The 26,198-nt window shown below is 40.7% G+C and overlaps 1 protein-coding gene across 6 annotated transcripts in view; it reads left to right on the top strand.

Moving 5' to 3' along the window:
• Nucleotides 1–9,582, top strand: part of POC1A (POC1 centriolar protein A) — a 122,474-nt gene extending 112,892 nt beyond the window's left edge. For all 6 annotated transcript variants that reach the window (XM_030205889.1, XM_030205886.1, XM_030205888.1 and 3 more), the window contains 2 exons: nt 2,509–2,700; nt 8,911–9,582. In XM_030205889.1, the coding sequence (XP_030061749.1) occupies nt 2,509–2,700; nt 8,911–9,027 (309 nt within the window). In that variant the 3' untranslated portion in view covers nt 9,028–9,582. The remainder of the gene's footprint in view (nt 1–2,508; nt 2,701–8,910) is intronic.
• The last annotated feature ends 16,616 nt before the right edge of the window (nt 9,583–26,198 follow it).

Below are 26,198 nucleotides of genomic sequence, written 5' to 3'. Positions count from 1 at the left end.
ATTTTGATTAAATAGTTCACAAGAAGTCAAAATATAATCTAATTTATCTTTCAGGCAGGATATTATGCGTATAGGAGCAGTTATATGTTTGTGCTTTTAGATTGAATCTGATTTCTTTTGAAAATTGTGCAAACTTATGTTGGTAAATTTGAAACAGTCTCTGAAAGAGTCATAAAAATGTATAGTTAGTTCCATTTCCAGCAAATATCACTGAGATACAGGGCCATGTAGAAAAGCATTGTTTGTAAATCAGAACCAGTTCTGCTCATTCTTAATTCTGCCACTTATGAATTATGTTCCTTTTTCCTCTTGGGTTGTGGTGCGTACATGGAATAGAGTGAAAAGTGAGCATATACATAGGCATGGATTAGTGGTACAAAGCCGACATGAGATTAGTCAAGGGAAATATCTTGCCTTGCCAATCTGCTACATTTTTTTGAAGTGGTGAATAAACATGGATAAAGGTGAGCTGGTCGAGGTTGCATATCTGGATTTTCAGAAGACATTTGGCAAAATACCTCATGAATGACTCCTGAGGAAATTAGAAAGTTATGGGATAGGAGACAGTGTCCTATTGTGGATGAAGAACTGAGAGTAGGGTTAAATGGTCAATATTCTCAACAGAAAAAGGTACAGAGAAGGGTTCCCCAGGGGTCTGTTCTGGGACCGCTGCTTTTTAACATATTTTGAAACCAAAATAACAAATAAGGTGATTTAAATTTGTTGCACAAACAGTTATTCAAAGTAGTTAAATCACAAGAGGATTGTGAAAAATTGGAAGAGGACCTTACAGGACTGGGAGACTTGGCATCCAAATAGCAGACTTCATTTAATGTGAGCAAGTGCAAAGTGAGCATGTGTGAAAGAGAAACCCTAAACTATAGCTACAAGTTACAAGGTTCCATGCTGAGTCACTAACCAGGAAAAGGTTTTAGGTGTCGTTGATACGTTGAAACCCTCTGCCCAGTGTGTAGTGGTGGCTAAGAAATCAAATAGAATGTTAGGGATTATTATGAAAAGAATGGAGAACAAAGCTGAGAATATTATAATGCCTTTGTATCGCTCTATGGTGCGACTGTTCCTTGAATATTGTGTGCAATTTTGTCACCGCATCTCAAAACAGATATAGTTGAAGGGCGATGGATAAAGGGAATGAGACGACTTCCCTATGCGGAAAGGCTAAAGAGGCTAGGCTCTTCAGCTTGGAGAAAAGACAACTTAGGGGAGAGATGACTGAGGTCTTTAAAATACTGAGTGGAGTGGAATGGATAGAGGTGTTTCCAAAAATACATGAACTAGGGGGCATGCAATGAAGCTACTAAGTAGTAAATTTAAAACAAATCAAAGGAAATATTTATTCACTCAACATGTAATTAAACTCTGGATATTGTTGCCAGAGAATGTGGTAAAAGCAGTTAGCTTCTCGGGGTTTAAAAAAGGTTTGGACAAGTTCCTAAAAGAAAAGTCCATAAGCCATTATTAAAATGGACTTGGGAAAATGCACTGCTTATTCCTGGGGATATGTAGCATAAATCTGTTTTACTCTTTTGGGATTTTGCCAGGTACTTATTACCTGGATTGGCCATAGTTGGAAACAGAATACTGGTTTTGATGGACCTTTGGTCTGTTCCAGTATGTTATTACTTACGTTATATGTTTGAGGAGCAAAAGACAGAGAATTATTTTTGACCTAGTCTTTAGGAGAATGCAAGACTTAGTATGAGGGGTAACAGTGTTGGGGGCCACTTGGCAGTAATGATCATAGCATGATCAAGTTTGAGTTAATAACAAGAACCAAAGAAAATCACTGCATTAGCATTTAACTTTCAAAACGGTAATTATGATAAACTGAAGAAAATGTTAAAAAAAAAAACAAATGAACAGCTGCAAAGGTGAGTTTCAGTCAGGCATGGATGTTTAAAATTATCATCTTGGAAGTACAGACCAGATATATTAAAAAGAAAATGGGAGGAAGACCAAAAGATAGTTGGCATGGTTTAAAGATGAGGTGAAAGAGGTTATTCTACTCAAAAAGTCTTTCAAAAAATGGAAAGAAGCTTCAGATAAAAAAGCAGGAAGCAATATAAGTGCTGTCAAGTTAAATGGAAAGCATCGATAAGGAAGCTGAAAAAAATTAGAAAATAACTTGCTGTTGAGGCAAAAACTTATAAAACTTTTTCAGGTACATTAGAAGCAGAGAAGGTTGAGAGGGAGTCGGATGGACCATTGGATAACACTCTTGGGCACCACATTCTTTTTTTTAAATAAATTTGTATATGAGAATGCAGGCAGGTTGCAGAGGTTCTCCTAAATAGTGATTTTCATTTAATATGTGGGCCTTTCTTTTTGATGAAAAAGTGATTAGACACACTCCACTGTTAGTGAAAAATATAATGGTTAATCAGTGCAGTGGTTATTTTTACTGAAATACAGTAAATGCTTTGCAACAGATATGGTTGCTATTTATGTGGCTACTAATGTAAAACGTTTATATTGTTGTTTTCACAGACAAGAGGAGTAGATTTTGCTGACTTGCCTGTGAATTTGGAAAAGAGCAAAAGTCCTACAGAACAACATCACATGTCACAATCAACAGTGCCTTCAAATGAGCAACGGGCGCACCACATGGAGACTGGCATCCAACCAACTCTTGCAAACACACTAGAGCACATAGTGGGGCAGCTAGATGTTCTCACTCAGGTATAAGGTGCTTCAGTTAAAAAGCATGAAGCTGTTGTAGCTGAAATGCTCACAATAATCACCCCAGCATATGCTGTCAATTTTAGAGTGCAGCTTTGGCCCCCTTTCACAAAAATGGGAATAAGAGGCCAAGTAGTCTCACCTTGAAGATAGGGAAATTAATAGAATCGTTAGTAAAGAAAAGGATAGTGGTATATTATAGAGATGATATTGAGCCGGCAGGAGACAGCTGGTATAAGTCCCGCGGTCTGCGCTGACCCCAGATATTCAATACCAAAAGAGTAGAAACCTGTTAACAGCAACCTCAATCTTAATCCCTGTGAGATCAAAACTTTTTTAGAGGCAAAAACAAAAAGAACTACCTCACATTGCCTCTCATTTCTCATAAAACTAAATTAAATAATTATAGTGAACAGTGCTCAGACTTGGGTACACAAGTAAAGCTGTCAAGCAGTACACTCGTTACTACAAACAGCATCACTGCACCATCAGCCCTCCCTTCCTACTGATAAAATAATATAGATATAACTTTAGATATTCAGTGTACTTAGCTCAGGCTGGCAGGACACTGTATACTTGCAACAGGATACGATAAACAGCTCTACTGGTCCCAGTCAGATGTAATTCATTTTTTATTTCTTTTTTTATGCTGTGCAGTCCTTAGTGGTTAAAATAGTGTATACACCCATATCCTTATTCGCTGTCTCTCACGCTCTCAACATGTTGTCACATGTTTCGCCTACTGGCGTCCTCAGGAGAACGGGATCTAAAACACAAAGTAGTAGTCAAGATATTCAATGCCAGGCCGTTTCTAGTGACCGATATTTAATATCTGGTTTCATTTTTGGCTGCTGGAACTTAACTGGTTAAGCTGATATTCAGCGCTAACAGGTTAAGTTCCTAGCAGTTAAAGATAAGACTTCTATTTATGTGGTTCCATTTAACCACTTAACCCAGCACTGAATATCGGCACTAATTGTCTATATCACATGATATAGCCCATTAGCCGCTATACACTAACCGTGAATATTCAGTGGAGATAACCAGCTATCTGTCGTTGAATATTAGCAGTTAGCCAGCTAAACGCTATTTAACCGGCCAGGAGCCATTCCATTTTTATGAAATGAGGCTTAAATACTGATAAACCCAAGTTTAGAGTAGAATAACCCATCTTATGATTGCCCATATTGATAACTTCTCCCCCTAATTGTCCTCCAGAAACTTGCCCAAACTTGGTTTTATACACAACTATAATGTTAACTTGACCATATCCTTTGTCAACAAATTCCACAGCTTAACTGTGTTCTAACATTAAAACATTTTTTTAATGTTTTCATTCTGCTTCCAGTTTACTTCATGGCATGTCCCATAGTCCTAGTATATTTGAAATGGTAAATAACCATTCCATATTATCCTTTTCCATAGTACTCCTTATTTTTAACTCTCCTGTCATATCCTTCCTTGCTGCTTCATGTGGAAGAACCCTAATGTTTCCTCTCATCAAAAGGGAACTATTTTATCTGGAAATGTGCATAAATGTTTTTCCATTTTGCTTCAGGTATTTAAATGAGTGGAGGAGTGGCCTAGTGGTTAGGGTGGTGGACTTTGGTCCTGGGGAACTGAGGAACTGAGTTCGATTCCCACTTCAGGCACAGGCAGCTCTTTGTGACTCTGGGCAAGTCACTTAACCCTCCATTGCCCCATTAAGTTAGCCAATAAAAAAGGTATCATCTTATTTTCTTTTCTATGTTTTGGTTTATTTCTATTTATTACCTTTAAAAGTGGATTAACACGGCTACCACACCACTTAATTTTCCAAAGAATCTGTCATCAAGGGCTTTAAGATAGTGTCTGAATATCCAGATACACTATGGCCCTTATTTGTGATATGCATGTGTGAATGTATATCAAATACACATGTCAAAACTGTGGCACATATACCCCCGATTTCTATAAAAAGTGTTAAAAATTGTGTGCACCCGATTTGCATGTGCAATTTAATTGAATAACAAGCCGATTGGCACCAACAATTGAGATCTCAACAAGCAATTATTGGTGCTAATTGGATTTAACTAAAATATACGCATGGGCCCAAAAAGAGGGGGCGCAGTCATTGGCATGTTGTAGAATAAAGGTTTTGTTGGTGTAAATGGTCGTTCCTAAATGTAGTCGTGGTTTTCAGTGCTAAGTGCCACTTCATGCCATTCTGTTCTATACATGGTGCCGAACTTGAATCTCCGTTTATAAAATTCAGTCCATAATGTTGATGTTTAAAGAAATTTCATCATAGTGTGGTGGCTGCTTTTTTATTTTATTTATTTATTTGGATTTTGCTCATACCTTTCAGTAGTAGCTCAAGATAGGTTACATTCAGGTACAGTGGGTATTTCCCTGTCCCTGGAGGGCTCACAATCTAAGTTTGTACCTGAGGCATTGGAGGGTTAAGTGACTTGGCCAAGATCACAAGGAGCAGCAGTGGAATTTGAACCAGGCACCTCTGGATGTCAAGATCAGTGCCCTAACCACTAGGCCACTCCTCCACTGCAATGTGAACTAGCTAAAATGACATGGAGCCAAACTTATCCTATATAATAATTCTCACCTCCAACGTTCTGAAGATGCCTGGGATCCTGGCTTCCGCCATGGTCTGCTAGGTGCTGTAGATCAAAATGACGTCATGAATCCCACTGATTGGCTGCGCCTCGGGTGAAGTCACCAGCCAGACGCACAGCAACAAACTGCGACCCAGCCAGCAGCAAACAGCAACCCCCTCCCCCTGCCTAGGAATCGCTCGAGACTGGCTGCAAACATCCCGAAACACCTGCACACACTAACCGCCATCAAAAAAACTTTGCCGCCCTCCCTCTCCAAGTCCAGATTTGGACTGTCGGAGAGGATGAAGAGGGAGAATGGCGAGCGAGCGTCTGCGGCGACTGTCCAATTTGGAGGAGGTGGGTGAGGGCTCAGGGCGGGCGTCGGGGTCCAGGGTCGACTCGGAAGAGGGGGGAGGGACAGAGCAGCGGGTCCGACTCCAGCGCAGCCGTCATCCCCGTTCACTCAAAACAAACCAAGCAAACCTAGGAGATGCTGCAGGACGTTTAATACACAGGAGTGGAAGTGAGCAACGCAAGTCTACAGTAAGCAAGGAAGCCCATTGGTTAATCTCTGTTTCCACTCCCCTGCGCAGCCGTCATTGGTATACACTCAAAACCAAGCAAACTTAGGAGCTGCTGCTTCACATTGGCGTTTAAAAAAATTGTTGTTCCATCTGTAACAAGTCTAAAGCTGTTTCAACTGGATAGACAGTGCCTTAAAAAGTGGAGGACAAAAGGAGGGGGGAGACAGACAGACAGACCCTGCAACTTGGAGGGAGGGAGACTGGGAGGGGGGGCCTTGCAACTGGGAGGGAGGGGGGAATGTGCAACTGGGAAAAAGGAAAGAAAGGAGGGGGGACCCTCTGCAACTGGGAGGGAGGGGGAGACCCTGCAACTGGGAGACGGGGAGGGGGGTGACGACCCTGCAACTGGGAGGGAGGGGGACCCTGGCAATACTCTCATTCTCGCACACACACTCGCACCCAGTCTCACTCTCTCTCTGTCACACACACACACTCGCACATTCACTCTGTCTCACACACACACTCAAACATACACACTCCGAGGAAACCCTTGCTAGCGCCCATTTCCTTTAAAACAGAAACTGGCCTTTTTTTACTAGTCTTGAAATAACAATCAATACTTTAAAGCAATTTAAACTGTTCTATTGTATTCCATTAAGTCCAGGAACTTTTTAAAATTCATTTTGGTGTTTAAAATCATAGGAAGATTTTATAAACATTTTAAATTGAGCTGCTAGTTGGTTAGAAGAAAGATGCATAAGAAAGAAAAAGTTACTTTCCATTAAGTGAAAGAACTGCCCTGATTACTCAGTAAAAGGAGTTTACGGACCATGTTAACAAACAAATCCTTGTTATACAGCGAAACTCTAAAAACACATGAAAGCATTTTAGTGCTTTAGTTAGACTGCTATGGGACCCATCAGATGGTTTTCATTGTCTTTTTGGTTTGTCTGTCTTTTTGTATACTGTAGACTTTCTGTTTTGAGTAATTAAATAGAGTATACAATGGAATAGTCTCATATTTTTCTAGAATAAATATGGTGCTAGAACTTTAAACATCTAGTAGCCTGTACATTTTATGATTCTAGCTGTGGCAAATCTTGAGAATATGCATGTGTTTTAGAGGGCCGATGATGGTCTCAGAGAGCTGGGGTGGACCATATTTTTCAGGAGCTCTTGTTCTCCATTGCTAGGCCTGTGGTACTGTAACTTCAAATGCTGCGTTAAGGTCCTCAGTTAAAAATAATCCAAAATTTTTTAGTGGAGGGTGCCTTACGATGAATTACAGGAGGAATTTGGCCTCTTGCAGCGAGATTTCTTCCAGTATAGACATATTAGATTTCATATGCTGAAAGGCTTGGAAAGAATTAATAATGGAGGAAACACTCCTTGAGCAAGCAGTTTAGAAGGGTGGTGGTAGGAATAGTATTACAAGGTTCTATTGAGCTTTACTTTTACAGATACCTATACCATTTCATTATGAGTGGAGGAGCGGCCTAGTGGTTAGGGTGGTGGACTTTGGTCCTGAGGAACTGAGTTCGATTCCCACTTCAGGCAAGTCACTTAACCTTCCATTGAGCCTGCCATGAGTGGGAAAGCATGGGGTACAAATGTAACAAAAATAAAATGAAGAATTGTGGGAGAGTATGTTGGGCACAGTTTTGAGGCTCAGGATTAGAAAAAACACTTGGGGGTATTTGCTGCTGGTCTCCATAGCATCTGACATGGTGGAGAATGGCAGCAAAATGCTGTAGCAATGGCATTATACGCCTACTCATCTTAAAGCTATTTTTGGGCGGAGTGATGATCTTTGTTGGCGGGACTGTGGTGCTTGGCAAACTTTCAAACACATGGTGGAGCTGCCCTAAGGCCCAATCCTTTTGGGACCAATTGATGCAGTTAGCCTCTGAAATTATGGGTATGCGGTTAGATAAGTCTGTGGCTGGCTGTCTGCTTAACTTTCATCCTGCAACTTTGCCCATTTGCAAGCGGAAATTTGTACATCAGGTCGTTACAGCCGGATGCCTTGTTTTGATGTTGGCATGGAAAGGCCAGAGATTCCAGGCCGCACCTTTGCCGTGGCTAAGCTGCACCACAATTATTTGATGTCAAAATTGACAATGCTTAAATGTAATCGATGCCTTTCTTTTCAACCAATCTGGGACAGTTATGTTACATTGATTGAGGCGAATGCACCAGTGGCCGGTGTTGTGGCCCAATCCTAATTGGGCATTGACCTTTCCTATGTTGTTTGGACTATTTGCTGTGGGGGGGGGGGGTGGTATGAGGTGGTAGGTTGGGGGGGAGGGTTGAGTTGGTGGGTTATTGTAGGTGCTGTTATGGTTACATGTTGAAGAATTACAGTATGTCATGGGCTGTGTGCCTGGGTGTTAGGGGGGTTTAGGCTTTTTATATTCTATTTATTCTGTGTAAAAAAAAAATTAAGCTTGAAAAAAAAAAAATCCAAATTTTATCTACTATCTAAGGCCAGAAGAAATAGTAACTAACAGTATTGTTAATGTACAGGAAGTGAGCCTTTTCCAAATGAAGGAAAAGTCTCTGGAATGAGAGGGCATATGAAAACGTTAAGAGGAAGTAGACTTAGGAGGAATCTAAGAAAATACTATTTCACAGAAAGGGTGGTGGATGTGTGGAATGGCCTCCCGGTGGAGGTTGTGGAGACGAGGACTGTGTTGGAATTTAAGAAAGTGTGTGAGAGGCATGTGGGATCCCTTAGGAAAAGGAGGAGCTAGTGGTTACTGAGGAAGAGCAGACTGGGTGGGCTATTTGTCCCTTATCTGCCATCATGATTCTATTTACTTTTGAATGGTCTTGTGATATGGAAATATATTAAGTAGAAACTTAGAAGTACAGTAAATGATCATGGATTTAGTTGGAATAAGTGGCTTATAAGGTAGAGGCTTCCCTGTGTTGGCAGTTTGTACAACAAAATTCTTTTCTAAGTAATACTAAAACTTCCAAATGTTGCAATTGGATTGGTCTTTTATCAGCATTTATTTGCAAGTGAATACTAAATAACTTATTTACATAGAAAAAAAACAAATTACATGTCTGATTATTTTGTCATGCAGACTGTAGGCATTCTAGAGCAAAGACTGACACTAACCGAAGATAAACTGAAAGAGTGCCTTGAGAATCAGCGCAGGATTACTCTTCATATAAAGCAGACTGATCACAAGAATGACTGATGAAAAATCTACCCTGAGAAGAGCTGATATCTATGATTTTGCTTGGTGTGACACTTTGTATTTCTATTTTTGTTTTTATAGAATGATGATTATATTTTATAAGATTATTTTTATTTGCTAAATAACACCTCAGTTGTGTTAATTGTGCATCGTTTAAATCCCTTATCAGTGTTTTCTGTGTTCCTAGCTGGACATTTCCTAAACACTTCACTTTACCACTACTTAAATGAAGTACGTGTTTGGGGCTGGGATGGGGGACACTCTTTCTATTGAAAACATTTCAGTTTTCCCAAGATTAATTTTGGAAACATTCTGTACTACAGATATGCACAAAAAATATTTTTGTTTGATTTTTCTGTTCACTTTAGACCTCTTTCCTGATTTTTTTTTTTTTGATTCATTTCTCACTCTTTTGTAAATACAGTTTTTTAAAACATACATTAGAATCTTTTAAAATGCACAGATGTGTATGTGTGTGTAATTTGTAAATCAACCAATATGTGCACTAATTACCTTATATACTAGAACATAAACCTATCAAGAGTATAAACCAAGTTCTCCCCCCCCCCCCCAAAAGGGGGGGGAAACAGTTATCTCGAGTATAAATTGGGGGGGGGGGGAGGGGGAGGGGTGTTTATATTCAAGTGTCCAGCTCACTTCCAGGCTTACCTGTGAGACCCAATCCACTGCCATATGTAATGCAGTTCTACTCTGGAGCACTTCCGGGTGCTGCTGCTGCCTCAAACAATCAGCATTAACTGCTGGTGGTGGCCAAGAAAGGGAAAAAATGGCCATAGCCTCATTGAGCTCCTGCGTCTTCGGTATATTCTCCACTCTAATATAAAGGGACTTAGCTTCTGTTTTCACCCTTACTTGCTTCTTTGTCAGACGCAACTATAGTTTTGTATTGGACTGGTTTCCGCATGAAGCAGATGCTCAAGGCCCTGCACCAGATCCGTACATAACTTTGCCAGCATCTGCTGAAGAAGCGGGTAAGAAGTGAAAAGCTGGTTATCGGGGTGGGGGTGGGAAGTGTCGGTTGCTGCGGTGGTTGAGAAAAAAAATGCAGTAATCGGGTAGCGAAGAGAGACTGTAATATAAGCTGAGACCCCCATTTTTGGCCTTTTTTGACCAAAAATCTCAGTTTATATTCTAGTATGTACGGTAATTCACATCCAGAATTTGTACTGTCTTTAAAGAAAATGCTAAGATGTGTTTTTAAACAGTGACTTAGTCTTATCGTTTGGTGCTGATGTCATTGAATAATAGTAAAGTCAATGCTAATATTAATAATTAAATGTTAATGATTTTATTAAATAGATTCAAAGAGGCATTATTGTGCTGCTTGAAAGAAAAGCCATTTTATACATATTTAATAGAGCCTACTTTCCAGGATGCATGAAACTTATTAAAAATCGGTGTGGCTAGAATGCAAGACATCAAAAATTAATTATGGAGGACACATACAATCTATACATCTACCTCATAAGCTACCTAGCCTTTGGAGAGTTAGGCTATAAAATTGTGTCAAAAGTTCAAAACGTAGCACTGGTACAATCAGTCTCTCCTGTTTAAAACATTCTGACATTTTAGGATTCTGATTATGTAATTTATAGTCAAATGGTAGCTGATCCACCTTTTACTAAGTGTCATTCTTGATCTTCCAGTACCAGTGAATCTTTTTCTGTTCATGATGTTATAAAACCTCCTTAATGATAATCATGGCTTCATTGCTCATTCATGCAAAATAGAAGACTACAATCCCCATGCAAATAGCAAAAAGCTGAAAAAAAATTGAGACATATAATCAAACAAAGGAAGTCCAATCCAGTTAAAAGAAGTACCTTTTATCTTGGTAACAGACTGTTGTAGAGCACAGTATTTATTAAAGGACTCGACATGGCCATACTTCGGCGATGATGACTGTGACAGGGGTCACAAATTCCAGAATTGCTTTCTACTCCAGTTGGAGTTCAGTAGTCTAGTTTGATTGCCTTTATCAGTTTGTCATATTTCAGTAGTGACAACTCCTAGAATTTGTGACTCCGAACTCGGGCATCATCACCGAAACACAGCCATGTTGAATCCTTTTTATCTTTGTGCCACAGACTGTTAGAGATGAGACTTTTTTTTTTAACTGGATTGGACTTCCTTCATTTGATATTATTCCTCACATTTTTTAACCTTTTTTAATTACTCATTCGCTACTCTTAATTTTAAACTTCATATGGATCAAATCTATTTACATTTTAAACATTCTAGCCTATGTCTTATTTTGAGCTGTATTAGCTGGTTCGGTCAATATTTAGCACTGTAAAATGCTTTTATAGTTGTATTAAAAAGACTTGGTTGTATCTGTAACATCATCAATAATATGTCTTTGCATAAGATAATTCATGTTACAATAGCTTTTCCTGAAATAATGTATAATTTCCACAGAGGGTAAAAGATTAGTTTAATGTTATTAAATGGTGAATAGGGAAACTAAATATGGATATCTATGTTCACATGTAACCACGTTACTAAATTCAGCTTCTAGACCTTTCTTATTCCTCGGCTTCAGGTTTGCTATTCCCTCTATATTCCTTTTTAATACTTACCATAGAATAATGCACTCTGTACTGATATTTGGAACACCATCTCACTATGTCATGTCACCTCTGCTTTCAGAATATGATAACAGCAAGTTTTGTATTAATATGGTGAGAACTGTTTTGATGATGTACCTTGTATCATCATGCACCCATTGAAATATCTGTGTTTTTGTTTCTCATTCTTACTCATGTTGTGTCTTGAATTGTAAATGTGTTCCATGTCAGCACAATTGTTAAAAACAAAAATGAAGCTAGTTCCATGAGTTTATATAAAAGATAAACAGAATTTTTGTAGCATTGGAGACATCGTAATTAAAGAAAATGGTATGAACAAAATATGGATATCACCATGGAATAATGGAAGGCTTTTTAAATATGTAACTGTTGCTTTTTTATAGTGGCCATGACTGTAGTTTGAGATGATAGGATTTCAAATTAATATACCCATTTTCTTGTCTTAAAGCAGTGGTAGAAGGTGGCTTCTACAGATAATGTTCTTGATCTATCTTGTCCTATCATCTTGGGCTGACCACTTTCCTTGCTGTCCCACGATGACTATAATTTTCAGTGCTACAGATTTCGCACAACGCAACTCATGACCATAACGTGTAATGTGTTGGCAATTTTGAAGCAAACCAAAAAGCAGAAGTGGCCAAAAACAGTGACAACTTACAGATCCAAATACAAAGTCAATGTTATTTGCTGCCCCATCATGGCCATGTTTTGGCTCTATGTACGTGTCAGGGGTTATTGCCTGTATATAAAACAAATTTTTGTACCGCACCCAGGTTGCATAGAAGATGTCTTGGTGCTTAAAGAGATGATGCATTGAGACACGTTACATGTTCTCTGTACCCTGAGTGTGGTACAGAAATTTGTTTTATATACAGACATCACTTGATGCAGGCAGTTTTTTCGGTTTGCCTTATTGTGTTTCGGAGTTTGTTCCTCCTTTGTTTTGTTGTAGTTGGACGTTTTGCCATTGTTCAAAATTTTACCAGTAAAACATGAAAACCATATTTTCACATCCAATGAATAAAAGATGTAATTGAATTCCTGGTTAGTGATGTCACCAAGAAACTAGCGTGACCCATTGTAGAACCTTGGGTTGACATACTTCTACTTTGAAATTTTACTATGTCATTACTATTAAATTAATTAGTATTAAGCAAAATACAGACTGTAGGTAGATAATATTCACTCGCTCAAAGGAGGATGGTGAGGAGCCACTTTTTTCATGCTTGGCAGAACTTCCAAACTTCTGACCATAGCCCAAGGAAATAAGATACAGGAACAATAGAACCAGTGGAACCCCTATTTTGTTTATACTGTTTTCCTTTCTTCTTTTCTTATTTCATAATCAGTTTAAGCTGGATGCCCAGATTTCTTAGGTTCTATTTGATTTAGCCTCACTCAGCTATAATATCTAGGTATCACTCTGCCACCATGAATGGAAAGCACAAGGTCCTCTTTCCAAGACAGGTAGTTACTTTTATAATATTTTCAGACTAGGATTTAAGGGGTTAAAAATGCTGTTTATAGTTTTATTTTTGTAAGATTTGTATTGCCTTTGTAATTTTTTTTAATTTATAGATTGTATAACTATTTTTCCTACTCTTTATTAGATCCTGAAATTTATGCATTTCTGTAAATAACTGATAATAAACCAATTAAAGTCCAAATAGCCAAACGTATTAAAGTGTCCATCTGGGAAACTAAGTTACTATGAAAATCTGACACTAGACATATTGATGGAGTTGGTATAAAAGCATTTTTAATAGATGTTTGCAGTATTAAACACGGCATAGCAGTAAACGAATTCATCAACTTGTACCTCCTTTATAGGCATGTTTGTTTGTATTTCACTTGTATTTGATGTAAACTACTTGAAAGATGCAGATGTTCTTGGCTACAAGTAAGCAACTCTGTTCTTTACTGTTTCTCACAGATGTTTGCTGAGTTCTGCAGTTTATACTCTGTGGTTTACACTACATATACAATTCTGCAGTGATGCATGTATGTTCTTAACAATCTATCAGGAATTGCTTTAGTGAGAGAGTACTCGTACACTAAGGTAACATACCTAGGGAGGATAAGGCCTGGGATTACTAGTATGGTGCCAGGTATTAGACAAGAACTAGGAAACAGCAGTGTACAGCTAGATGTTGGTCAGGAATGGAGGCCAGATAAACAGTTTCCACAGCACAAGCTAAACGATTGTTAGGCACATCCTGGGTTTCCATATCCTGCTCTTAATTTAGAACATAATCTGTGCTGGGCCCAGTGAAGAGCTTCTGAAGGTGAGTTTACTTTCCTCAGGTTCACCAGACACTTAGGTTCCCTTTGCCTAATATTACATTCTATTTAAAGACCAGAAACCAGTGTGACATATGCAATAATAAGGGGAATCAGGAGGGAGGAAAACCATCTGATTCTTAGATCTCTTCTGTAGGTCTGTTCCCTGAGCTCTAAGATTCACAGAGTTGTCCCCATCAACCCTGACAGTAAGAGGAAAGGGGGCTGACTTTTACTTGGATTGTGGATTTCTCTCATACCAGTGATAATTTTATAATGAAGTTCAAGGAAATCCACTCTGAAGCAGAGGCATCAGCAATCAGTGAGGGCTTTCCCATGGCACCTTGTTTGCCCAGTTCTGCATTAAGTAATTATCCATTCCTTAGCGTCCCTCCGGACCGGACCAGGATTGGACTGATGGGTTGTGCTCGCCTACCAGCAGGTGGAGACTGAGAAAAAACTCTGACTCTAGAGAGCCAATAGGAGTCCTGGCCATGTGACCTTAGCCCCAGTATTTTCTCAGTCTCCCAGCAGGTAGGAAGTGAGCCCATTAGTCTCTCTCCTTTTCTCTTTAGATATTACAGATATTTGTGATAATTCTTCTGTGCCTGGAATCTTATTTAGAGGCTTGACAGGGTTTCCTTTCTCTTCTTTCTTTGACAGCCTCGGGGGTGTTAAACTCTGGTGTCTCGAGTCCACCCCCCTTCCTCCCCATCTCCCTGGCTTAGCAGGGAAGGGCCGTCCCTTTCTCTGGAAAGGTGTACCGTCTTTGGGAGAGGCAGCCACTTTTAACAGGTAGCTGCTTTAAAAGAATTAAATCAAATAAAAGGAAATTCAAAGAAGCAGCCTTTCTTTCCCCAGACTTCTAACGAGCAGGCAGCTCCAGTGTTTTATTATGATTGAGGGGTTATTAAACAAAAAAAAAAAACAGAAGAAAATAATTCAGTGTCTGTGACTTTAAACAGCGATTTTTCTCGTCAGATTTAATTTCCTCCATCTTCTTGCGTTTTGGCAGCGGCAGTTTAAAGAAATGAAAAAAAAAAAAAAGAAAGGTGCGAACTGCATAAGCGCGGCCACCTGTTTTTTTCTGATATGGCTTAAAAGTTCAAACAGCTGCTGTCGGTCAGGCGCAGTTCACGCAGCCGGAACGTGTAAATTTTGCTCTCCAAGGTTTCTTCGGGTCCAGTGCTGCCTCCGGTTTTTTCGGGGCCTTTTTCGCCTGCTGTTGTTTCTTCGCCGTTCCACTGGGCTTCACTTGTTCGGAGGTGTTGGGCGCGCTGTCGACGATCACCACAGGGCCAGTGGCGCGAACGGTGGCCATTTTGTTTCTCCCTCCATCTTATCAGTCGGGGATCTCTCTGCTGAAGGTAAGGCTGCAGTTCATAGAGCAGTTCGGCTCCAAGATGTGTACACTTTTGTATGTGCTGAACGGCGTATTCTAAAATGCTCTTCACATCAGCAGGCAATATTTGATTGAAAGGGGGCTCCTTTCATATATGGATATATAACAAGCTTTTCTTCTTTTAAATTTCTATGTATCACGGGGCTGTTAACACTAGTTTTTTCTGGTGCTCAGTCATTTTTCATTGTCTGGTGGAAAATCTACATCTTATCATAATATCATAATTCATTTCAAGCATTTTCCTCAATAGCTGTAGTATTATACAGTGTTTTAAGAACTTTAGAAACTTTCTCTATAGGCATAGAGTAAATTTCTGTCTTTCTCATTCCCTGGTGAATAGGACTACATTGTCTAAGAGTCAATTGATTGGTACTTTGCCATTCTGACCATAATATCTTAGTTCCTTTCAAGCATTTTACTCCATGCCTATGATGTTATATAGTGTTTTAAGAACTTAACAGACACTCTCAATGGCTGTAGTGTTATACAGTGTTTTCTTTTTCCGACTTTAAGAAGCCTTCTCTAGAGGCATACAGTATATTGTTCAGATGCCATGGGGATATATCAGCTCTTTCATATTCTCTGAGGGACAGTCCTGTCTACCAAGCTCCCAGTCACTCAGCTGCCTTAGCAGGCATGCTTTATTCATGTCTTCCCTTCTTTTCCAACTGCCTTGAAGCCTCTCATATTTCATTTTAGCTTTCTTCTGGTTTTTACAGGACATATGGTCACTTAGAGAATAAAGTCATCCTTTCACTAAAGATAGTGGACGGTCCTCAAACCATCTACTCGTGTTTGTCTCTACTCTATCAGTTCAGCATTGGCAGATTATAAACATCCTGGTTTGGTCCAGTATGCCTATACATACCATCTGCTATCTGTTCCTCTTCCTTAGAGACCTGATGTTATATCAAGCTTTCTTGAATTCAGATACAGTCTTGTCTACACTGCCTTCACCAAGTGGCTGTGGCACAACTTCACTTTTTTCGTTACAGGTAATTTCCAAGTTTGTCCTTTTTCATTTTCATTCTATGCGCCTTCACTCCAGAGTGTTCTTTCAATTGGAAGGGGATTCACTCACTTCCTGTGTATTTATACCATAGGTACATAAGTATGGTTATGCTGGGTAAGGCCTAAAGTCCATCAAGTCCAGCATTCATATCTAATGGGCATAGGTACATAAGTTTTGCCATTCTGGGGAAGCTCAAATGTCCACCTTTCTACAGCCAGAACAGCATTAAAGAAAAAAAAAAAAAAACTCTCACGAGAGTATCGAACAGAAATCTCTGCTCCAAAAGCAAGGCTTTGCAGTAATTCTGCAAACTAACGCATACAATATTTGCCATGGCTGTTCACCACTAGGAACACCGGGGACCCTGGGCCTAGGTTCGGTGTTTTAACCTGAAACAAGCTCAACATTCATATCTATTGGGTGTGAGTCTGGTACTACTACTACTACTTAACATTTCTAGAGCGCTACTAGGGTTACGCAGCGCTGTACAAATTAACAAAGAAGGACGTTCCCTGCTCAAAGGAGCTTACAATCTACATCTCAGTGAGGGAGGACGCATGACCGTGGTACGTGGATTAGTGGTATGTGGATTAGGGAGATCCAAGAAATTACAGGCCGGTGAATCAGACGTTCATACTGGGACAATTTTTTTCTGTCCGGAGCGTACTACCATAGCTGGTGGACTCCTATATTCAGAACTTTCTATATTCAGAACTTACCCAACTATGGAACGCCATAGAGATAGGGTTGGAGTTTGTAGCCCTATTTAACTGGTGTCCTTGGTCACCCTTCCTCTTCTCCTCAGGATCCAGAGAATGGCTAGTTTTTTGCTTATGCATTAACCGGTCATTTTCAGCAGTACTCTCTCTTCCGTTCTTTTATAGATCTAAGAGGATGTTCATTGCGCTCTTAGGGTCATTTCATTCTTACCTAGACGACTGCCTAATTGGAGAAAGTCTTATCAGCAGAGTTCTCGGGTCACGCACCGGGTGTTGCATTTCTTACAGTCTCTAGGTTGGGTGGTGATTGTAGCCAGGCCTCTCATTTGATCTCTCATTTGATCTCTCATCAGATATCTCTGATTTTCTCTTTGTTTAGTCAGGTTGGCGCACAGTCTTTTGTCTCCTCTGCAAACATCCCAGTTTATATTTTTCTTGGTGACCTTGGGCCTTCGGCCATTTCCTCGCTCTATTCTGCAGAATGCAATTTTACTCTCTAATGCCCAAGAAGGAATTTTCCTTCATACTATTGCGAATCTCAGGGTCATCAATCGCGCTATTTAAGTGTCATCTAGTTATCTCAAGAACCTTAGTTCTGTCATTGGGATGCTTCGTGCAGTACACTTTTTGGCAGAAGCTTTTTTGTATATATTTTTTTTCTGGGGGACCTCAGCAATTCGTTTTACCTTCGGGTGAATTTTGTTTTCCCTACTGACAAACAAGGCGGAGAGAGCTATGTTGGGCAATGGGTTATGTCATCCGCCAAGGAGGAGTTAAGAGTATACTCTTGAGTTTGTACTCATTTTTTTCTTAGTTGTGTCACCCTGCATTTAGGTGAATGGACTCTCATTTTTTCAGCCTTACTTCCTCACTGCGACACTTCAGGGCTATCTCTTTTTGCCTTCAGGCTCATGAACATTTCTTGCTTCTTCCGTTCAGCAACAGTCTTTTTTTTTTTTCCATCTTTTTTTTATTGGTATAAATTTATCTTATATTACAACAAGCAAAAAAGATAAAAAAAACAAATATTAAAACAACATTACATATCATGCTTGATTTACTTGTCTAACATCTGAAACTATCCCTATACCTTCCCGTCCCACCCTCCCCCTCCTCCCTCCCTCCCTCCCGTATCATGGTGGTGCTTCTTGCTGTTCTTTAAACTGTTCATAGGACTGCCATAATTTGCCAAAGGGTCCCATTCTTCCTCTTCTGATAGCTGTCAGTTTGGCCATTTGATACAAAAAGTCCACTCTCTGCAATACTTTTTGCATATCCGGCGACTGTTGTTTTTTCCAATTTCTTGCTATAGCAATTTTTGCCGCGACCAGATATTGTGTCGCCAGCTTATGCTGTACCCCCGTCGTTGAGCCCGGTTTGATATGGAGCAAACAATTTTCGGGCTTGCATGGGAAGGGTTGCTGAATCACTTTAGAAATTGTTGAGATAACTGTCTTCCAATATTCCATTATTCTGGGACATTCCCACCAGATGTGCATAAATGTTCCTTTCTCTCCACAATTTCGCCAACAGTCTGCTGATACCTCTGGATATATACGATGCAGTCTTTCTGGCGTATAATACCACCAGTAATATATCTTATATCCATTCTCGATTGCACTCTGAGCCAAAGATGGTTTAAAGAGATACCTATATCCTCTCTTCCAGCAGTCTTTAGTTATTGTAGTTTGCAATGCTGTTTCCCATCTATTCACATATATTGTTTGGGGGTCAGTATGACTTAACAACGCTAGATATAAACGCGATATGCTCCCTCTGCCCCCGCCCTTCTCTAGTGCATTTTCTAAAGATGTTTTTCCCAGTTCCAACTCCTCTCGTGCCTTGCTAAGGATATAATTACGGATACAACAGTAATAGACTTGATCTCTGGCTTGCAGCCCGTATTCCTCCTGCAATATTGGAAAGTCTACCACTTTGTCCTCATCCCATAATTGACCCAGAGTGTATAGCCCTGCACGTGCCCAATGTTTATAACTAATTTCTGACCCTCCAAGCGGAAACCCAGGAGCCCTCCCTATTCCTGTCTTGTGAAAGTATTTTCTTTCCGGAAACCATTTCCTCCTAATTTGATGCCATGTGGTTAGAATGTGCCTAATTCCTATGGGTACCCTTCTACTAAAACTCCCCAGCTCCTTTTCCGTTGACCATAGAATGTCTCCTATTTCTCTCATTCCCATCCATGCTCTTTCCCAGTGCAGCCATTTCTTAGTAACCGCCGGGTGCCAATCGGCTAAAATTCTTAATTGGGCAGCCTGGTAGTATAATAGGAAATTAGGCACTCCCATCCCTCCTCTCTCTTTTGGTTGGTACATAATATTGCGTTTCACCCTCGGTGGTCTCTTCCGCCATATAAAAGCAAACAGTTTTCTGTTTAAGTGCTTAAAAAAGCTTTGTGGGATAGGGATGGGTAATGCCATAAAGAGATATAGGATCTTTGGCAGAATAATCATTTTTATCGCATTAATGCGCCCCGTCCAGGATATATTTAAACCTTCCCATCTATCCAGTTCACCAAATAGTTCTTTCACTTTCTGAGGATAATTGGCCTCATACAATTCCTCCAACTTAGGGGTTACCTGTATTCCGAGATACCTTATAGACTTATTGGCCCATATAAAGGGGAGCTCAGCTTTGAGCCGTACTACCTCCTGCTTCGGTACTGTGAGATTTAGAATCTCTGTTTTATTAATATTTACCTTAAAGCCCGATTGTGCCCCATATTGTTTCATTATCTCTATAGCCTGCTTTATGGAGGTATCTGGGCTTGTCAGCGTCAACAGGATGTCGTCTGCAAATAACATTAGTTTATGTTCCCTTTTCCCACGCAGTATCCCCTTAACTCCTTCCTCCTTTCTGATAGTGCATGCTAATGGCTCCATTGTTAGTGCGAACAGCAATGGTGACACTGCACATCCTTGTCTAGTACCTCTCTTAAGATGTATTGGCTCAGAATAAGACCCATTTACTTTCAAAATCGCCAGGGGAGCCTGATATAAGATCTGCAGCCATTTTAGAAATCTCCCCCCCACTCCAATCTTCTCAAGTGTCGCAAAGAGAAAAGGCCATTCTACACGGTCGAACGCCTTTTCTGCGTCCACCGAGAGAACAACTGCCGGTACCTGTTCATCACCGACCTGCTGAATGAGATGTTGTAAGCACCTAGTATTGTCATATGCCTGACGTCCTGCAATAAATCCCACTTGATCCTCATGTACCAGTCTGGGCATCATCACCTGTAGTCTGCTAGCTAGTATTTTTGTAAATATTTTATAATCTACATTTAGTAGGGAGATAGGTCTATATGACCCACATTCTTGTGGGTCCTTCCCCGGCTTAAGCAGAAGAGTGACTGCCGCCAGCCGCCATGTATAGGGCAACTCTTGTGCCTGATCATACGCCAGAAACAGTCTCCACAAAAGTGGGGCCAACAGGGATGCATATAGCTTATAAAATCTTGCTGGATACCCATCAGGCCCTGGAGCCTTGGCATGTGGTAAATTTTTAATTGCTTCCTTTATCTCTTCTATTCCTATTGGCTCCGATAAGCGCTCTCTTTCTCCCTGTGTCAATTGTGGTAGCTCTACCCCCTGTAGATATGTAGTTATCTCCCCAGCTGTAGCGTCCACTTCTGATTTATAGAGGCTTGTGTAAAATTTATGGAATATCTCTTGTATATCCCCTGTTTCCGTGACTGCCTGGCCTTGTTGTGTTTTAATACTATGAATATGGTTTCGTGTCATCTGCTTTTTCAGCTTGTTTGCTAGCAATCTACTTGCTTTATCCCCCAGCTCATATTGCTCCTGTTGGACTTGTTGCAATTGACTCGCCATTTCTGCCAACTGCAGCTCATTAAGCTGCATTTTAAATTTATGAAGTTCATTCTGGAGATTTATATCTTCAGGTTTCGCCTTATGTTGCTGCTCTAGCTGGGCTATCCCCTTTCTAAGTTCTCTCTCTTTGGCTGCTTTTTGTTTAGTTAAGTGGGCCCTAAGGGAGATCAACTGCCCTCTCAATACCACCTTTAACCCCTCCCAAAGGCTCTCTGGGCGGACTTCTGCCACGTCATTAAACTCAATGTAATCTTTTATGTATTGTTCCACCTTTCCCACAGTCTCTGGGTCATGTAATAAAGCTTCATCCATCCTCCAGTACTTTCTACCTCCCTCTGAATGTCCACTCCCAATAGTCAGCTGGACTGGAGCATGGTCAGACCATATACGAATGCCTATTGATATTTTTTTTATAGCTCTGGTCACCAGCCCATCCCCAAGCCAGAGATCAATCCTTGAGTATGAATTATGTGGTGCTGAATAGTATGTATAGTCTTTTTCCTGCATGTGTGACACCCTCCATAAGTCTATTAGACCCCATCTATGCATAAAACTGGAGATCTTTTCTCTATCTTTTCTAGCATATCCCGCCTCCCCTTTTGAATTATCCATCATCGGGTTCAGGGTCAGATTGAAATCCCCACCCAATAATAATTGGCCTTGCATGTTTTCTTGTATCACTGTTTCAAGTTCTTCTATAAATTTACCTTGCCCTTCATTGGGTGCATACACTGTCATAAATGTATAGTGAGTATTATACAGTGAGGCTATCACCATAAGATATCTGCCTCCCTTATCTTCTACTGTTTTAGTAATGCGCCATGGCAGTTTATCTGAGAAGGCCACCAACACTCCTCCCTTTTTATGATGTTGCCTGTTCGCAGCGTGGTACATTACTGGATATCTTTTGTAGGCTAACATTTTCTCATGACATTTTTTTACATGCGTTTCTTGCAGCATAATTATATCACCTTTCATTTTTAACAGTTCTGTATATATGCGCTTACGCTTAATGGGCGAATTGAGGCCCTTAACATTCCATGTCACACATTGAAACATGTTATACATTTCTTTCCCCTATATGCTAGCCTAGTCAGCAACCACCAGATACTCCCCTCTAGACCCCCCCCCTCCCCTCCCCCCCTTCCCCCCCTTTCACACAAAGGGCATGACCCATTCTCCTTTGGGCCCATGCCTCTAGCTGAGAGGAGTGACGTCATCTCCCGTCTCACAGCTCGCTCTAGTGACTTCTCCTTCCCCTCCTATTGACATAGTTCTTTGCCAACCTGTTCCAGTGATCGATCATCCAGTCATTCTGTTGTCCATCTCATTTTCCCGTTCGTGAATGCACTTGCTTGCCCGATAGTTGCCGTCGGAGGCGCCCTCGGCCTTGTGATACCCTTTGCCATTTAGGTTTTGGAGGGCAGACTACCGCTCCTTGCCCATCCTGTGGAGGATCCTCTGCCGTCTCCCTTCGTTTCAGATACTCCTGCGCTTCCTCAATTGATGCCACTCTCCTTTGCTTTCCCTCTTGAAAAAAGGTTAGGGCAAATGGGTACTGCCATTTATATGATATTCCTTCATCTCTCAGCTGTGCAGTCAACGGTCGGAGTTCTCCCCTTCGTTTAAGGGTTAATGCTGATATGTCCTGGTATAGTTCAATCGGGTAGCTCTCCCAAGTTATAGGGGCCGCCCCTCTTGCCTTCTTCATCACTGCTTCTTTCACTGTGAAGTTTGTAAAGCATGCCACTATATCTTTCGGCTGGTTTTGTCTTCGTACACCCAATGCCCTATGGGCACGTTCAATGCTTATGGTTGTTTTATCATAGCATTCAGATTCATTAGATAATAATTGCGCTGCAATGGATCTCACCACCTCTTCACAATTGTTAAATTCAGGTACCTCAGGAACTCCCCGAATTCTTATATTGGAGCGTCTGCTTCTATTCTCTAGATCCTCCACTTTGTCTATGAGGTATCTAGCTTCATTTTTCCTCTCTTCCAATTGTTGCTCCATAGCTTTTAACGCTTCTCCCTGCTCCTCTTGCTCAGTCTCTACCTCCAGGACTCGATTTCCCAGCTCAGTTATTTCCCCTCGCAGCTCCGCGCTCAGTTGGGCAAAGTCCCTTCGCACTTCTTTGAGGTCCGTTTTAATCTCTTGAAACCATGAGCAGAGCTTCGCCCATATTTCTGGTTCTACCTCCATTCTTTCATTTGAAGGCTCTTCGCGTGCTCGTTCTGTGTTTTCATGTTCTTCCCTCGTGCTGCGAGCGCCATTTTGTTCCGTTCTCCCTTTCTGTTGCTGATATGAGAACGCTGCTAAGTCCGGCAGTTTTGCCTTCGCTTGCGACATCATTTGATTTCGTTCTTATTCACCAGTCAGTCGCTATACTTTTCAGCCAATTGGAGGGGTAAGGATCGCTACTTAAATGCTTTTTTTAGTGCTGATCAGCGGGAGCTTCGTTCTCACTGCTCCATTCAGTAGCGTGACGTCACTTCCTCCCCGTTCAGCAACAGTCTTGACGGAGACAGGGACAGATGCCAACGTCCAGCAGGGGTTTTTCAGCCTTCTTTATGCGTTTCTTCCATCATCTCACTAGGTGTTTACGCAGAACCAAGGCACCCTTCTACATCCGGACCCCCAGTCACTCAAACTTATGGCGTGGTTACTGGGTCTGCAACATCTTTGATATTTTCGCAGGAAGTACTTCAAGTTTTAATTGCTTCCAGACAGAAATCTACATTAAAGTCCTATGAATCAAAGTGGCGACGGTTCACTCTGTGGTACTCCTCTCGCCACTTCATTCCACAAACAGTATCCATTTTGCATGTTTTGGAATATCTTCTGCATCTTGCGAAATCTTGTCTGTCTTACTCATCCATTAGAGTTCATTTGGCAGCTCTATCAGTGATGCATGATACTGTTGACAACCGCACGCTTATGCAGCATCCACTGTCAAAGCGGTTTCTTAAAGGAGTCCTGCACCTGTACCTCCCGCTTCATCCACCAGCTAGGTGAACTAGGTGAACAGACTCTTAAAGTTCTGTTTTCTAGTAGCCATAACTTTTTCTATAAAGTTTTCCTCTTCAAGCAGTGTTTCCCAGTAGCCATTGCAGCAAGTAGATCTATGTGTGGAATACTTCTATGGTTGGTAACTTCTTTTCGGTCTGCTGTAGTTTAAAGTTTTCACCTTTCCCAATCGGTTTTTTCTTATTGGTTTTGTCCTTCTAGCCAGTAGGCGTAAAAGTTTTTCATTGTTTCTAACCCGCTATATCGCGAAGGATCAAGGAAATGAGAATGTCTATTTCTCTTCTCGCTGAGAGGGCAGTTCCACAGCGTATTACAACATATTCCACAACTTCAGAAGCGGGCTCTATTCTTACTACGGCGATTTTTGGTGCTCTCGGTGCACATTGGTAAGTTGGCAACTTACTCCTAGTTTCATTTTATTTTGCTCATTGGGACACACTACATGTTAGTTGTCGCCAGGTGGCCTATGCAGCATGAACATTTCTCTGCAGTTTTCATAAGGTCCCTCCCTTCAGATTACTGCTTTGGTACTTCCCATCAGTCCAATCCTGGTCCAGTCCGGAGGGACGCTAAGGAAGGAGAAATTAGATCTTACCTGCTAATTTGCTTTCCTTTAGTCCCTCCGGACCGGACCAGGCCCCTCCCATGTTCTCTCTACTCTTTAGCTTCTTTTATTAAGTAGGAAGTGTATTCAGTAGGAAGTGTATTCATTCCTTTACGATTCGTGGAACAATACTATATATATACAGAACTTTACGTGGTCTATACCACTTCTCTGGTGGTTGCTGGTGAGCTCAATTGCTGGAATCTATCTATAAAACCTTAAATACGCCATACCACTTCTCTGGTGAGAGTTGTGGCTGAGCTCAGTTGCTGGAATATCTATAAAAACCTTAAATATGATTTACCACTTTTCTGGTGAGAGTTGCTGGTAAGCTCAGTTGATGGAATATATATAAAATCTTAAGTGGGCCATACCACTTCTCTGGTTAGAGTTGCTGGTGAGCTATAAGACAAGTGAGCCATACCACTTCTCTGGTGAGAGTTGCGGGTGAGCTATATTATATGTGAGCCATACCACTTCTCTGGGGAGAGTTGCTGGTGAGCTATATTACATGTGAGCCATATCGCTTCTCTGGTGAGAGTTGCTGGTGAGCTGTAATACATATCGGGCCATACCACTTCTCTGGTGAGAGTTGCTGGTGAGCTCTGATACTTGGCATTGCCGAGTGCTTTGTGGCTGCTAGGATTACATACGGCACAGAAGGTCTTTCTTTCTTTCCTGCTTTGCTATTCAAATACTGAGGCTAAGGTCACATGGCCAGGACTCCTATTGGCTCTCTAGAGTCAGAGTTTTTTCTCAGTCTCCACCTGCTGGTAGGCGAGCACAACCCATCAGTCCAATCCTGGTCCGGTCCGGAGGGACTAAAGGAAAGCAAATTAGCAGGTAAGATCTAATTTCTCCTTTCCTCTTTGGTTGCTGAATAGCACTGGATTCCTGAGGCACTGGCTTCTGAATCACTTTTGTATGGTTCTATAGTCTATACTATGCAATAGGTCTGTTAGCCTTCCCTTCTACATTCTGCCATCTAATGTGTCTTCTGGATTTTGTACAATGCAGTGAGAGAGTTCCCCCCCTCCCCCTCCTAATTCCCCCTTATTGTTGTATATGTCACACAATGGTTTCTGGTCTTTAAATAGAATGTAATATTAGACAAAGGGAACCTGAGTGTAAACACAACACAGTTTTTAAATTATTACTTTAAGGAACATGGTCTGTGTGTTGGCGCGCAGCGCCTGCGTCAGGGGTCTATATTGGGCATAGAGACAAGGGTTAAAAAATAAAGGTTAAAAATGTTATGCATACATCTATATACATTCACATAAATATGTAAATATATAATTTGAAATATAAGGAACCAAGAGCATAATAGAAATTACATAACATAGAGCAAATAACGTTCAAAATATGTATTATCAAACAAACAAAGCCAAACGTACTAAAAAATGAACATAATAAAATTGTGTATGTTGAAAAATCACAAAACAGTGTATATTAACTTACTAGCATTGTGTCAACATAAAGCTATATCATACACATGAAAAACATAAATATATCTGTATTGAGGAAATGATGTTTATGTCCTTTACTGAAATTGTACCTTCAAACAGACATCACATAATTATGAAAAAAATATATATATGAGGATAACTTGAATCATAACTGGTGCATATTAAAGGCAAATGTCAGTGTGTGCAGCCACAGT

This window comes from Microcaecilia unicolor, chromosome 6 (genome assembly GCF_901765095.1).
Source record: "Microcaecilia unicolor chromosome 6, aMicUni1.1, whole genome shotgun sequence".
NCBI lineage: Eukaryota > Metazoa > Chordata > Amphibia > Gymnophiona > Siphonopidae > Microcaecilia > Microcaecilia unicolor.
Note: the sequence above shows the minus strand (reverse complement) of the source record. Positions and strands in the feature narration are given on the sequence as shown.